Raw genomic sequence first — 14,268 nt, forward strand, 5'->3', positions numbered from 1 at the left:
CAAACACTGACTAACTAACCTTCCAAATCTGCCAGTCACTAGAAGGCTTCCTGCTTCTGAACTATCTTTGGCTCCAGGGAGTAGTACCCTGCTAGATTCTTTAATCTCCCTTACTGATCATCTAAACTTATTTTCTTTTACACTTGTGTGTGGTTTATTTGCACAGTTGCGGGAAGAGATCTTGTCTTTATAAATTCCCACAGGACTAGGCACACAGCACGTGTTTCATAAGTACGTTTTTAAAAATGTGTCTTCCATGTATAGCCCTGCCCTGCAGGGACGCATCGGGTAGCTGGCAAAAGCGGTGCCCAATCCTAGGGAACTTTCAACTGAGGCTTGGGGAGAAGGACGGGCATCCTCCCACCATGAGAATCGTAAGGCAGGACTGGAGAAAAAGGTCAGAGCACATCTCTCATGTACTCTAGAACTCTCCAGACAGCTCTCACTTTCTTTGTCCCCATCTTCTGCAGGGGACTTAGAGCGTTCTCAGGGACGGCAGGAAATAAGACAAACAGGGAAAAGGAAATCACAGAGCACGACTTAAATATGGCAGATGAGATGCTAGACTGGAATCTCTTTGGCTCAAAATAAATGCATACATAAATGACAGTGATTGTAAGCCTGACAGCACTTCACCCACTCTCTAAAGTCTCCTGACAGTGGGACCTCAAGCAGGGGACTGGAAGGTCAATTTGTTTGGTACCAACTCTGACTCAAAAAGATTATTCTCCTATGAGGTGAAGGAGAATAAAAAAAGAAGGGCAGTGACATTTTCCAGCCACTACACCCAGAGGGTAACCCAGATGTTGGTGGGATGGGTGGGACTCATCAAACCCACGCTTTCCCCCAAGGTTGCTAAGACAGAAGCATCCTGTCAGTCTTCGGGTTGAATCAACCCCACAACTACCCGCTCTAAGGAGACTGTGACAGCAGGAAAGGTCATGACACACCCGGGTCTGGACACGCTGTCCCTGAGGCCTGGGCCGGGGCGCCCCCCGCGGAGCCGCTCTCCACAAATGAGAGCCTCAGGTCCCGAGATGATGAGATGCGGGGCCGCTGCTCAGCCAATCAGGCGCCAGGCTCGGCCAGGGGGAGGAGATGGGAGGAGAGGCTGGGGGCGATGGAGACGCGGATACATCAACAGAAGTTTCTCACCTAGGAATGCGAGGGGCGCTCGCGCATCTCCTGCACATCTCCACCTCTGCGCAGGAGGAAAGCCCCAAAGCTGCTCTCTCCACCTCTCCTACAGCTCCCTGCAAACGAGGGCGAAGCTGCTGAGAGCCCCTATGACTGCTGGCTTTTAATGTTGTATGCAAGGAGGAAGAGGGCGAGGGATAACTTGGTGCTGGACAACTGACCTGCGGCCCGAAGGGCCTCTGGGGAGGGGGTGCAAAAGAGGAGCGGCTGGTCTCGGGGACTCCATGCGGGGGCCATGGACAGGGCGGCGCTCCTGGGACTGGCCCGCCTGTGCGCGCTGTGGGCAGCCTTGCTCGTGCTGTTCCCCTACGGAGCCCAAGGAAACTGGATGTGAGTATGAAGGTAGCAGGGACGCATCGGGTAGGTGACAAAAGGGGTGCCCAATCCTAGGGAACTTTCAACTGAGGCTGGGGGAGAAGGGCGGGGACCCTCGGACGAGTGACCTAATTTTTCGGAAAACATCTGGGATTGGGGAGCGGCTTACTCTGCGGGCGGCCGTGTCTTACAGGTGGTTGGGCATTGCCTCCTTCGGGGTTCCAGAGAAGCTGGGCTGCGCCAATTTGCCGCTGAACAGCCGCCAGAAGGAGCTGTGCAAGAGGAAGCCGTACCTGCTGCCGAGCATCCGAGAGGGCGCCCGGCTGGGCATTCAGGAGTGCAGGAGTCAGTTCAGACACGAGAGATGGAACTGCATGATCACCGCTGCTGCCACCACCGCCCCGATGGGCGCCAGCCCCCTCTTTGGCTACGAGCTGAGCAGCGGTGAGTCCTGGGACCTTAGGGGTTGTTGGGGGACGGAAGGCGACAACTCCTCCACCGGTGTCTCCAAATAAAGTAAATAGTGCTATATGGTCCTGTAGCTCTCTAAGTTCCAAAAGAGGCCCTTTAGTGCACGGGGATTGAGAGCTACAGAGGCCAGACCTGGGGAGCAGGTGCGAGCTTGGAGGGAGGTGACTCCCCAGGTCCAGAGCGGAGCGCTCGGGGCTGGAGCTCTTCCTCTTTCCTGCGGTGCCCCGCCAGAGTCGGAAAAAAACCTCTAATTCTCCTAGCCCGCCGACCCCCTCGGACCCCGTAGCGCCCCCCTACGTGGGTGACCAGCTGGAGAAACATGATGTCGGCAGCGGGGAATGCGGCTGCCGCATCTGCTTTGATTTAACCAACTCCGCTGCGCACCAAGTCCTGGACAAGTGGCTAATTGCAGCGAAGCCCCACCTTTATTGGCTCCTATGAGCACCGAGTTGACAGAATAATGGTGATTTTTAAAGCGACTGTCCGTGACCACCCAACGTGCGGCTAACCTGAGCAGGACCACTTGTGCGCTCCTCGTTTCTTTGGCCTTTCTATCTCTTACCTCCTCGGCGCACTCCCGCGGCGCGGGAAGCTGCAGGAAAACAAAGTTCTACTTCCACGTGCGTAGTGACTTGGTATGGATAAAGGTACAGGGAGCCAGGATTGTTCCTGGAATATCAGCAGATCCAAAGAATGTTCGGACTGGGGCGCTGAAAGATGCGCTGTCGTTTTTCATGTTCATTTCCGTTCCCCCTCCGCCTTTGACCCTTCTCCACGGAGTCCCTGCGCGCACCCCCGCCGAGCTGCGCACCTCCCCCGCGGCGTTTTGGCCGTCACGCCCTTCCGAAGGAGCCCTGGCCCCCGTAGAGAGAGAGAGAGAGAAAAAAAAAAAAAGAGAGAGAGAGAAAGAGAAAGAAATAAAGAGAAAATAGATGTGTTCTTCACAGTTGCTGAAATGCATCAGCTGTTGAAAAGGTTTATTGGACAACGGGCATGAAACTGTTTCTACTCCAAACTAAACATCTGGAAAGAAAAAAAAAAAGTCGCCTGCTGATTCCCTTCTAGTCCACTTTATTAATATTTAAATGGACTTTAATTTTCAAAGATTTTAGCTCAAACTCTACTGCAGGTGTGCTAAATGCATCATTTTCAATATGCAGTATTTTTAATAGAATTATGTTTTTGCTAGTGATATTTTAATTATCTTACCTTTCGTTGCCTTAAGACTGTAAGAGGACTAGCTAATACTATATAAAATATTTAACCGTTTCATGTTAATGTGAGATTAATCTTTAATGTGAAAGTATACCGCACCGTTTACTAATTGCTTTGGTCTTTCCTTAGTTTAATTTTCATTCTGACACGTATTATTTATGCAGATAAATCACACCAAAATGTTCAGCTTGTGTTCTGTGAGAGCACATTTTAAATTTAAAAAGAAGAGTAGTCTAGTTTTCTTTGGGTGTTGTATTACCGTTTACAGTATCTGTGCAAAGAATTTTTAATTCAGCATGTATTACTGAGCTATGACTGTCAACTATGCACTAAACTGGGTGCAAACATACATTTCAAATTTAAAAAATAAAGAGATGATTTTAAAGTAAAGGGATAATGTATGACCATGTAGAATATGACAATCTGTTCAAGTGGAATACTGAAAATTAATATTGCTTTTTAAAAGACTAGAACAAGAGCAAATCTTCCTTTCTAAATGTGTACTCGTTAAAGCATCCATTGTAAGCAACTGAAAAATTACTTGTTTAGTAAGATGATGAGTAGGAGGCTTTGTTCTGAACATAAACAGAGAGTTGCCTGGGTCTCTAATTTAGCAATTTATATTTTTTCTAGGCACCAAAGAGACAGCATTTATTTATGCTGTGATGGCTGCAGGCCTGGTGCATTCTGTGACCAGGTCATGCAGTGCAGGCAACATGACAGAGTGTTCCTGTGACACCACCTTGCAGAATGGCGGCTCAGCAAGTGAAGGATGGCACTGGGGGGGCTGCTCCGATGATGTCCAGTATGGCATGTGGTTCAGCAGAAAGTTCCTAGATTTCCCCATCAGAAACACCACGGGCAAAGAAAACAAAGTACTATTAGCAATGAACCTACATAACAATGAAGCTGGAAGGCAGGTATGTATTAGAAAATGGAATAATCAAAATTCGGTGCTTTTAGGTAAATAACTAGGACTACACATCCGGATGAAACTGTCCACATGACTTAAAAACCAAACACTGGCAGCCCTCAAGTGGGATCCTGAAATTAATATTGTTTTTAAAAGACTACAGCAGTAGAAAATTATCCTTTCTAAATATATATGCATTAAAGCATCCATAGTAAGCAATTGAAAAATTCCTTCTCTGGTAAGAGGATGAATAGGAGGCTTTGATTAGAATAAATAAATATGCATGTGTGTGTGTGTTTGTGTGTGTGTGTATATATATTCACATTTGCATATATATTACATATGTGTATTTTATATATATATATATATATATTTTTTTTTTTTACTCTTTAATGAATATGTACTAACCACAATTTTGGTTCTCTGATATGAGTTAAACCGTGTTATAGGATGTGTTTGTGGTTGTATACTGTGTATCTCTAAAACTTTAATTATAATATAATAGATGCACAATGCCTGTAGGGTTCGTTGGTTCTACCTCCTTAGTCGTGGAGCCAGAATAGGGTCTACAGTGTATGCCTTTCTAATAGGACTGAGTCAAATTTCATTTTCCCCAAGTTGAAATTTTATTATGTTTTTAAAAATCTACTTTTTAGTAGATGGCAATGGCTCCTAACCATGTTGTCAGTTTTGTACTTACCTTTTTCTAGAAAACATTCTTAGGGAATACATACCTTTAACTAATATTTTTTGTAAAGGAAAGTTTTTTTTTTTAAGGGAAATAGTTATTTTATTATAAAGCAATGTAGGTTAATTTTTAAAATTCATAAATACTCCTAAGCATAAAGAAGCTATAGATACATTAAACCTATAGATACTTTAAAATATCGGTATCTTAAAGATACAGAGGAGGTACATTTGAAGAACTGCTACGTAATTGACATCTTTTATGAATTCTACATTTTTATACTGTTTTCTTAAAATGCATCATTCTTGTAGCTAAATTCGACTTATACATATTCACGTTAGTGAATATTGACACAATAAAGTTTGAGTTCTACAACATAATTGACCTAGTTGGCAATTCATAGTGACTTTTCTAAAAGAGTCTAAATCTTTTATATGAATATATATTTTCTATGTTGTAATAAACTTTTTCAGGACAGGAATATTAGCACGTATCATATATTTTTGTAAATATTCAATAACCTATAAAGGTCCAAAAGTAATTATTGCAATTTGCCACATTCTTCTGAAATAAATAAAACAAGTTGCCATATCTCTTAGGAATCTTAAAAGTTTATGTTGCATTTGTTTTCCATTTTTGGAAAGTGAATAAATAGAACCTATTTAGAATAGTTACAAGTTACCTCCAGTTTTCTTTACTTAGTCCATTTAAAATACAAAAACAGAAAAGTCAGTAAATATATCACCGTAAGACTTCAAATTCAAATTTGAATTTTAATTCAATTTAAATATTTAATTCAAAATAGCAAAATAGAAAGTAGGAATGTCAGTAAATAGCTATGTAACCTTTTCGTATGTTTGTTTATAAAAATTTTAAAGTTACTTTATTTCACTAGAATAACTCTTGCCCAACACCATATTATGCACATGTCTCTTACTCCGAAGGTTTTACATTTAAAAAAAATGAGTGAGACGTTGCTTCAATATAAATATTATACAGTAAGGGAATTTTTATTATTTCTAGAATATTAATTTTAAAAATATGTTCTTAAAACTCTGGAGTTAAAATTAGAGATAAGATTATTCAAATTAATATATTTTTAAAGCAAGGAAACAAATACATGAGTGTTTGTTATCAATAGACCTTAAATCTCCTTTAGCCATTCTTTAAGTAAATTTGGTAGAGATTTTTAATAAACTAGAAATTTAGAACACAAAAACTCATGTTGTGATTGATTCTCTTAAATAAAATCATCTTGGGACCTATAAAAAACCCTGAAGCATTCTAAAATATATTTTTATTGTAACATTCGGCAGCTATTTGGTTTTATTTTATACTGTGTGTTTTTCAAATTAGGTAGTAATATTCCTCTCTGTAACTGTTAATGTTAATCTTAAACTATTATTTATATTCTGATTTTATTAAAAACACACTTCCTATTCACCATTAATTTTAATCCATTTTTGCTGGCAAAAATAGTTTTCTAACATTACCTAGGTTCTTGCTATTATTCTAACTAGCTTGAAAACAATTCAATTTATGCATATACGTACATTTTATGTAAATTTCTGAGTTTTCTCTACTGAATCATTTTTGCACATTGTTCATTTTTGGTTCATATTGTTTCACGTTTAGATGAAATCTTAAAATATTAGAAAACATTTACCTGGTTATTTGGTAGGTATTATGCTGGTGTTTTTGTTGTTGTTTTTATTTTCTCATGAGGTATTATAATTCCACATAGTTTTGTATTTTTCTTTCTGTTGGTGGCAAAAACAAACAAACAAACAAAAAAACAAAAAAACACCGTAAAAGAAGTTTCCTGGTTATTGTCTAACATGGACGAGCAATCAAGTCAGTTTTTTCAACACTGGCAATTAGGATTTTAATCTGATAGGCATATTCTTCTGAGTAAAATCCAGGTCTGTATTCAATTGAGTTGATTTTCTTAGCCTCAAAATCACAAACTCAAAATGTAGGAAAGCATTCAGAGAAATGTGGGTACTGGCGCTTAGTAGTACTGTGAGCAGGATAGATGATTTTCTAACCGCTAACCTTAAATACTCTGATTCCCACTTGGTTTCTGACACCATTCCTAAAGTTATGACTCCAAGAATAATGTTGCCGAATGGTGATTGGCTAACAGAATGATGTGATGTCTTCCAGGGGCAGAACTTCTGGGAATAATGTGACTTGGAATATTTATGGGTATTTCTTTTGGTGTGCTTAAAATATTTCCATTCTTCCCATGTCCACCTCATAAACTTTTAAGTTTCTCTACCCCATAATTTGTTTTATGATGAGTAACTCAACAAAGTGGGAAGGGCGCAATCCCAAATTTTCATTGACCTATTCCAAGAATATTTATAAGTAGTTGAACGACACATAGTGTTTTGCTTTTCAGTAGGTTCGAATATATTTTTGGACAGAAAGGGACAAAATGGGTCAGAGGAACAGGAATCCTACGTACACCCATCCAACCTCATGTCGCAGTTTTTATAAAAACTTAGATCATCTGATAGTTGAGAAAATGAAATGTTAGTCACAAAACGTTCCACAACAATTTTCTGGCCATTTTTGTAAAATTCAGACAAAGTAATTTACTGAAAAACAATCACCAACTGCCACATTACCTCTGAGTCAAAATTGTGGAACCAATCAGTTCTTAAACCACTTCTCAAGCGGTTTCTATGTTTACATAAAGTATTAATGATGCATCTTTCCTATTTCACTTCATTAGAAATTTATCAAACCAAAACTTACACAAGGAATCCAGTAGATTAAATGCTACCCTCCTGATTGCTCTGACATAGTTTAAAAATATTCCACCAAAATGTGCACATCTGTTTGCAATAGTTAACAAAACATTCCTCTGTTAATATCGTTATAAACCTTAACAACTCAACTAGAGTAGAGAAAGGAATTTTCTCATAACCACACAGCACTCATTCCTTTGCTATTCTCTTATGTTCCTGTTAGCAGAAAATGATGGTGATATCGCTGTAATTCAGAATGGCTATTTAACATTAATTAAGAATCCTGGAGGAAAATCTCCAGAATACACTTTTTGGGGGAACATTCGTGCAATTTCCTTAAATATACTTGCATTTTCCACTTTTACTTTTCCTTATTCTACTAAAATTATCCTGATGCATATAAATACCTTATATTATTTATCACCAGCTTTACTCATGTAAGACAAACGTCTTAACCAGACTTTATTTTTCTGTAAAATTGAAATAATAAGTAACTGCTTATTAACTAGCTACTATGTGCAACAAATTTCTTCCTCTAAAACTGAATCAGATAAAATATTTATTAAAATGTGCTCTGAGAAGCAGAATTCTAATTCTGTAGAATTAAACTTTGTGTATGTGTGTGTGTTTATCTGTCCTTGAATTTTGCATTTCATCATTTCTGCGTGGTGATTACATTGCTTTATTCTAATTCCAGATTGTCCAAGTTCTTTCCTTGGAGTATTATGGGGGTATAATATTTTAAATTCCAGGTCAGGTTATTGATATTTTTTTCCTTGAAGTTCATTTATCTTTCTGTCCTAAAATACATGTGTATATATATATATAGATAGATAGATATACCTATAAATATTCTAAGAATATGTATATACCTCTATAGATGTTCAAAGATACAAAAATAAAATATATCATATATAATAAAGATATTATTTCTTTTATTATGTTTATTGTTAGGGACACCTATAATTCAAAGGTAATAGAATAAAACTCTTTAAATTGTCATCACTGAAAAATCATAAATTCCATGTATGTATTCAAAAAGGCTAATTTTCTAGGAGAGAAACCTTTCCGTAATTTCAATACAAATTCAGCAGGTGATGTAATTGAATGTGAAAATCAGTCTCTCTTTTGATCCTTCATCATGATGTAGTGCGTAACTTTCATAGAATAACACTATTGTGGATGAGGCTAAAGCTAAGGAATTGAAAAAGAGAGCCCAGCCGGCTCAAAACAATACCATTAACCTCTTAGCAGTGACACGTGTTTAAGAAGGTGGTTTTTATTACTCCCTCTTGATTCAACAGAGGATGAGATAAAACTGTTCAAGCGAGCTGGACCAATTATTCAATAAGTATTTGATGAGCATCTACTGTGTCCCTCATGCTGTACGAATTGGCAACATCTTACATGATGTCTGAAGTGACTAATAAAAGAAAAAGTTGGCTCCTCAGTTATGATCCAGGGGAGAAACAGCTTTAAATCACTAAGTGATGATTGTAAAGAAGGCTGATCAACTTAAACATGGAAACATACATTGTTATGTTTTTAGTGTTCTTTGGACAATTATGTTTTGTTATTACCCAGCACTGATTAAGATTTTCCTCGTAACCTTTGGGAGCTTAAAATTTGAACAAAGGTAGGCAGATCACATTTATCTGAACATTTTATTGCCCAGAAACATTTTAAAGAATTGAGGGTTTTGTGAATATGAAATGCCATAAATTTAAAGAAACACGCCTCTGTGTCATACTTTATAAATTGCTGTCACACAATCGCAGGACACCTTTTGTCCTGGGTTAAGAAGAAATAGATACATCTATTGGTTTCTTAGTTTTCTGAATTCAAAAAAAGCTTATGTGCACTACTAAGAAATATCAAGCATTGCATAAATCAATACCATATGCTCTTATTTAAGGTTGCAAATGTTATTATTTGTGTGTAATATTGTCTCATTAGATAGTTCAGACATTTTTAAACTTTGTTTGAAAACATAATATTCTGCAAACAGGTCAATGTCAGCTTTGGTACAAAATAGCAAAGTGTAGACCCCTGTCATTTTATTGTTTTGATAAGAATTGTAAGTGGAATTTAAACTGTGAGGTTTTTCCTTTCTTTGGTGAGATTACATACATAATTTCCAAGTTATCGAATGGATGGATCCATCTTTCATTTTGCCCAGCATGTTGACAGAACGTCAACTCCACAGCTAGCCCTGACGATTTATTAATCTGTTCTGCCATCGTCTGGGGATTGAAGGAAGCTATGCTGGCTAGCCTGGTATGTAAGAGATTAGAGCCCCAAACTTTTGAAATCTCTATATTGTTTTTGCACCCTTAGCCTTACTGGAAATGTTTATCTCAACTCTAACTGTACCTTCTTTTTCAGAGAAAGGGGCTTTTATTTAGACCATAGTGTGTGCCAGGCATTGGACTATTACAAATCTATGTAGTTTCATTTAATTTCTTAGTCTGTTTCAACTGAACTTAGCACTTATAATTGAAAAAATTACATAAACATTATCCCCTTTTCCATGCTAGGATAGTGCTACTGATTCATCAAGGATAGGGCATGTGTTTTGAATTAATTTTCCAGAAAAGGAGAATTTGCTGGGGGAAGCCACCGTACTGTAGCTCCTTCTCCTTTTGACCACCTAAACCGGATTTGTCATAGTTTCTCATGTGGCCTGGAACCAGGGGATAGCATAGTTCACCACCTCCACCCCTCCCTTTGTATGTAACTGACTTTCATAGTGATCAAACTTGAGAACTCTCAATTGAATCAATAGGTCTCATCCCTGGATGCTCATTAAAATAATCTCAGCAGCTTTGTGAAAGTCCCATGGCCTGGACACCCCACCCCCAGCCCAACCAATGAAATCAGAATCTGAGAGGTTTCAGCATTGGTTATTTGTAAAGTTCCATGATGTTTCTATGCACCGTGAGAGCTGAGGGTAACTTCTCTCTCAGTGCTTTTCAAATTTTAATGACAATCTTGTTAAAGTGCAGCTTTTGGTTCTGTAGGTCTGGAGTGGGGCCTGAGAGTCTGCATTTCTCACAAGTGGTGCTGGTGTTGCTGGTCCCTGAGCTGTATTCTGAGTAACAAGGTGTCGAATGGTATCAGGAACATACAGGCACGCACGAGCATCCTACCACATTCAAAATTAGAACGTGGATTAGAAATAGAAGTCATTTCCTTTTGTTATCGCAGATAATCTCCAATAATATTAGTCTGGTCCACTACTTTAAGTACAGCTTGGAAAGGTTTGCTTTGAAGGGTCAAGAAATTTGGACAAAACATTTGGGACAAAAACAAAAGGACAAAACATTTGAAACCTACGCAATTTTAAAGATCATTTATGTTCAAAACCATCATTTTTATTCAAGAGGAAATAGAGCCAGAAAGTTAAGTGATTAGATTAACTGTGCTTCTGTTGTTGAGTAAAACACTTTATGATTGATAGTTGAACACGATTACTGTTGGTTTCAGGCTGTCGCCAAGTTGATGTCAGTAGACTGCCGCTGCCACGGAGTTTCCGGCTCCTGTGCTGTGAAAACATGCTGGAAAACCATGTCTTCTTTTGAAAAGATTGGCCATTTGTTGAAGGATAAATATGAAAACAGTATCCAAATATCAGACAAAATAAAGAGGAAAATGCGCAGGAGAGAAAAAGATCAGAGGAAAATACCAATCCACAAGGATGATCTGCTCTATGTTAATAAGTCTCCCAACTACTGTGTAGAAGATAAGAAACTAGGAATCCCAGGGACACAAGGCAGAGAATGCAACCGTACATCAGACGGTGCAGATGGCTGCAACCTCCTCTGCTGTGGCCGAGGTTACAACACCCACGTGGTCCGGCACGTGGAGAGGTGTGAGTGTAAGTTCGTCTGGTGCTGCTATGTCCGTTGCAGGAGGTGTGAAAGCATGACTGATGTCCACACTTGCAAGTAACCACTCCATCCAGCCTTGGACAAGATGCCTCAGCAATACACAATGGCATTGCAACCAGAAGGGTGCCCCTCCCTGTGCAGCTAGTAAAGTTGACTTTTGCAGTGGAATCCCCAGAACCTTGGACCTCTCTGAGAGTTTCCCTTACCTGATCGACATATTTTCCTTCATCTGATCAACCCATTGATCGTGTGGATTTCTTGGGATTCCAATGTTGAAAAGGTTTATATTCACCTTTTGGTGATTTGGGGAATATATATTGACATACGAGGAAAATAATCTGTTTCCTAAGCAAGAAATAACAGGAAAGATCCCTCATGCCAGGAGGCCTGCCACACTCAGGATAAGATCCTTGAATATGGAACTTAGTTACAGGACTCAATAATGGTGGGTGAACATTAGTCATTTTTAAAAGACACCTCTTATATCAATAAGGAGACATTAACCTGAATCTCATTTATTCTCTCAGTATTTTAATTGAAGAAATCATACTGCTTGTGCGTAGACAGAAGATGTTGAAAAGTTAACATAAGCATTGGGTGCTGACTTACCCTTTCATGCACTCCCAAAGAAAGGATTCCAAAAAAAGAATCTTCTTAAGTGATACAATATCCCTAAAAAAATGGTCGTTACAGATGTTTAGTGACAAAGAATCAATATGTATAAAGTAAAATGAATGATTTAGATTTTAAGTGCCTTTTCACTGGGAGAATCTGGAAAACCCTCCATAAGGTATATTGCAATCTTTGATCTTTAGATTCATACTTTTATCACAGACCAGTTTCAACTGTTAAAAACCCACCTCTGAGATACTAGGGGGGAGGATCCTGAAACGTGGGAAAAGTAGAGGTAAAAAGTGAGGTAAAAATACAATTTCATACATTGTAAAGAAAAGCACCCTTTAAATGTATAAAGACAGTGTTTTGTATAGTATTTTGTTTAAAAGGTTTCGATTTTGTAAATACAGTACTTAAGTTATATGATCTATATTACAACATTTATTGACAAAGCCCAAGAACTAAGGCAGTAAAATTATCTCATAAATAAGATTAGCTTCTTTTTTTTCTCATACTACTAACGCTATTTTTTTGGACATCGAAAAGAATTTAACTTAGCAGTTAGTTATATGGATGTGTATTTCTTGCTAAAATGACAGTTTTATATGTTGTAGATTAAAATATGTCGCAAAATATCAAAAATTGTGTTATTTCAGCAGTAAGGTTAATTGAATTCTCTTTTCATATTAGTTATGCTTAACTCATAAGGTTATTATAATAAGTTATATTAGTAAAAGTCTTAACTGGAAAAATTGAAATCAGAGTAGTGATCAGTTTGATTTGATATCCTGGATATTTATTATATTTTATGTAATGCTGCATTTCTATTTGAGTGTTGAGTGGTCTTTCTTGTTTTAATATTCATGCATGTATATTCATCATATTTTACAAGATTCCTGGTAAAAATTACAGGGCTCTATTTAAGGTTGTATTTTAATGTAAATGCTTATGTTTTTTATGAATTGTTAAATATTTCAGTATTATATAGAAAAAATAATTTTCTAAATTCAGAATGGACAAAGAGAATATTCATTTTCTTATTAATAAGATAAAGAAATGTTTCCCTGCCCTACTGTCTTCATTCTATTTCTCTTTAATTTTATTCACTGAGGCAGAGAAACAATTTTTGAAAAAGAGCAAACCCATGGAAAATGTCTCAGGTCTAATATTAAAATCAAGACTAAGCATTTAACTGTGATTGTAAAGTTTGACAAAGTTATTATTTACTAAATGAGAGGCACAGAAATGGCAAATGTTCGAATATAGTGCATATTTAAAAGTGGTTTTCCAGTCTTTAGCATCCATTGAATAGAATAATCTGAAAATAGACACTCTCTCCTGCCTGTTTTTTCAAAGTAAATCTATTTTATCTTCTTTGAACATAATCACCCATTTTAAAAAAAACAGAAGACTGTAGTGTCTATTAACAACTAATTTCTTCTATTAATTAGAAAACCTTTCATAATTACCTTATCAACTGACTGTGAGAATCAGGCAGCCTCTAATTTACAAATACTTGATTACTGTTCAGCCATTCCTTTAAAACAGTGATGCTAATTCTGGCACCTCTCTCTGGGATGCCTAAGCAAAAACTCCTCCTAACTCCAAACCTGTATCTTTGGGTTCTTCTTTTCTTCTCACCTTTGGTATCACCATGGAAGCCATCCTTATATTTCTCACCTGTCTTTTTCATTTTCTTTTTGTTAGACAGTCTCATTCTGTTACCCAGGCTGGAGTGCAGTGGCCTGATCTCGGCTCACTGCAACATCTGCCTTCTGGGTTCAAGCAATTCTCCCGCTTCAGCCTCCCAAGTAGCTGGGATTACAGGCATGTGCCACCATGACTAGCTAATTTTTGTATTTTTAGTAGAAACGGAGTTTCACCATGTTGGCCAGGCTGGTCTGAAACTCTTGACCTCAAGTGATCTACCCACCCTGGCCTCCCAAAGTGTTGGGATTACAGGTGTGAGCTACCGCGCCCGGCCATCACCTGTCTTATTGGCTGACAGCCTACTCTTAGCCCATTTCCATCCCACTCCCAGTTATGGTAGAGGTAGCACCATGGTGCTCCTGGGAACACAACTCTTGGACCCAGAGTCTCCTATCTAGTCTAAACCACATTGCCTGCATTCACTAGGGCCCCTTATGTTGCAAGTAATGGAAAACTCAACCCAGACTGATTTAAACATTAAATGTGTTGACTCAGTAA

The 14,268-nt window shown here is 38.3% G+C and overlaps 1 protein-coding gene across 1 annotated transcript; it reads left to right on the forward strand.

Moving 5' to 3' along the window:
• Positions 1-1,139: 1,139 nt before the first annotated feature.
• Positions 1,140-13,385, forward strand: WNT16 (Wnt family member 16). Its single transcript, XM_005550621.5, has 4 exons — positions 1,140-1,527; positions 1,706-1,956; positions 3,832-4,118; positions 11,042-13,385. Exons 1-4 carry the CDS (start codon positions 1,433-1,435, stop codon positions 11,504-11,506), a joined length of 1,098 nt encoding a protein of 365 aa, XP_005550678.1. The 5' UTR covers positions 1,140-1,432; the 3' UTR covers positions 11,507-13,385.
• The last annotated feature ends 883 nt before the right edge of the window (positions 13,386-14,268 follow it).

This window comes from Macaca fascicularis, chromosome 3 (assembly GCF_037993035.2).
Source record: "Macaca fascicularis isolate 582-1 chromosome 3, T2T-MFA8v1.1".
NCBI lineage: Eukaryota > Metazoa > Chordata > Mammalia > Primates > Cercopithecidae > Macaca > Macaca fascicularis.

Coding starts and splice junctions, on each gene's coding strand:
- WNT16 (XM_005550621.5), top strand. CDS start 1,433: ATGGACAGGGCGGCGCTCCTGGGACTGGCCCGCCTGTGCGCGCTGTGG. Junction 1,957..3,831: donor TGGCTACGAGCTGAGCAGCG/GTGAGTCCTGGG, acceptor TATTTTTTCTAG/GCACCAAAGAGACAGCATTT. Junction 4,119..11,041: donor ACAATGAAGCTGGAAGGCAG/GTATGTATTAGA, acceptor TGTTGGTTTCAG/GCTGTCGCCAAGTTGATGTC.